At 38.8% G+C, this 1963-nt stretch overlaps 1 protein-coding gene across 1 annotated transcript; it reads left to right on the plus strand.

Annotated features, from left to right (window-relative positions):
• The first annotated feature begins 747 nt into the window (after positions 1-747).
• Positions 748-1719, plus strand: LOC128997483 (caspase-1-like). Its single transcript, XM_054423122.1, has one exon. The coding sequence runs from the start codon at positions 748-750 to the stop codon at positions 1717-1719; it is 972 nt and encodes a 323-aa protein (XP_054279097.1).
• The last annotated feature ends 244 nt before the right edge of the window (positions 1720-1963 follow it).

Raw genomic sequence — 1963 nt, forward strand, 5'->3', positions numbered from 1 at the left:
ATTAAAGATTTTTAACTGAGCACCTTTAAAAAACTATCGTCATTAAAACAAAGATGTAACTAACCTGCATTTAATTAAAAGTAGCTTAGGTGACTAACTTTATCTAAGTTACGTCATTACTTATTACATAAAAAGATAATTTCAGGAAAATTTTAAAGTTTGTAGCTGTGTACAATATAATGTTTGCGATATTTTTAATAAACTTGTATCTTTTTCTTCTTAATCTACTCACATTTTTATTTTACTCAAGACGACATTGTGGTTAAACAATTAACTTGTCAATAAACTGAACACTGCGAGGTGTTTTAATCTTGCAATTTTACATAAACGGGCAAACTAACGATACAAACCAGTCTGTGAACCGCTCTCTAATTTATAATCCCTGACATTTCTTTGGTTTTGAAATTAACCTACATTATAATACGACTGTGGAACTTAATTTATTTGCCTGACAGGCAACTTCTACATTTGCGCATCTCATTAAAGTGGTTTATTGACCAGTCTGAGCAAGTTACATGTCCACTGACGACGACGCGACGCCAAAGAAGCGTCTGGATATGTACTCCATCTGGTATCGCTCGGCAATTAACTTACTCGATGAGTAAACAAAAGGTCTGGTTGATGATTTAACTGTGATTGTTAGGCTGAAGTATAATCTATGTCGAAAAGTTACCAAGCAACAGAAACCACCCTAAATTTAAAGGAAAGGTTAGCAAAATTGTCGTCCCTTCGAAAAACACAACCGTAATGATGAGTGATGAATTTGTGAGGAACAAAATTTCGGCCAGAAAACCACAAGCTCCATCCAGAAGTAAAGAGGAGAACAAGAACAAGTATTACAATATGGACAACCCACGTCGCGGAGTAGCCGCCATTTTCAACCACGCTTCCTTTGACAACAGCTTAATCAACCATCGATTAGGCAGTGATAAAGACATAGAAAGTCTGCGTCGGACATTTGGAAATTTGGGGTTCAATCTTCAGTTCTTCATTGACTTGACGTTCTCTGAAATAACTTTAGCTCTGTCCAGCATCAGCCAAATGGATCATTCGAAATGTGACTGTTTCTTGTTAGTCTTCATGAGTCACGGTTTAGAAGGCAAGGTGCGAGCCAAAGACGTGGTGTTCGATGTGAACCACCTCTGGTCATATTTCACCCCCGAGAGAGCACCGAGTTTAGCCAACAAGCCGAAGATATTCGTCATACAAGCTTGTCAAGGTCATGGAAGAATGAGTGGAGTTAAAGTCGCCGACGAGGGATCGGAGCAGACAACTCTAATTCCAAGTTATGTTTTACCCTCTTCTCCAGACTTCCTTCTTGCTCTCTCCACCATCCCTGGATACGTATCCTGGCGTAGCCCCACGGCAGGTTCATGGTACATTCAAACCCTCTGCGCCTATTTGGATCGCAAGGGAACCGAACAAGATTTGCTTACACTGTTGACCCATGTAGGGAGAAGGGTTGCTATTGATTATTCCGCAATTGATATCAGAGACAATGGCGTCGGCGGCGTCGTCAAAAAACAAATTCCATCCATAATTTCGTTTCTGGTCAAGAAGGTGCAGTTCACAAGAAAAGGACCAAAAAACATATGTGGCAATAAAAGAAGAATAGATCACGAAGATAGAAGCGATGATTCAGAGACAGCATTTGAGGGCAAGAAGATAAAACTTGATAACGATGGTGAGAAAAACGCCGACACTTTAAATAAAAACTAATTTATCCTGTATATTATAAATAAAGGTAAGTTACATTTAATAACACAGTGGCTTGTATATTTATGTGGATACCATTGATTCACTTTAACTGAAATGTGAAAGTGATTCCGAGGTAATTTAATGTGACAAGATTTGCAGAAATGTTGTCAGCTCTCGTGTTTTTTCCAAGTCTCATCTTCACATCCTTGCTGACGCTAGGTTATAGCCGGAACCTTTTAACGGATTAATTATCAGGCCAGACCTA

The sequence above is a fragment of the Macrosteles quadrilineatus genome, unplaced genomic scaffold (assembly GCF_028750875.1).
Source record: "Macrosteles quadrilineatus isolate MER2022 unplaced genomic scaffold, UCM_ALF_1.0 Scaffold_6__1_contigs__length_79288215, whole genome shotgun sequence".
Lineage (NCBI taxonomy): Eukaryota > Metazoa > Arthropoda > Insecta > Hemiptera > Cicadellidae > Macrosteles > Macrosteles quadrilineatus.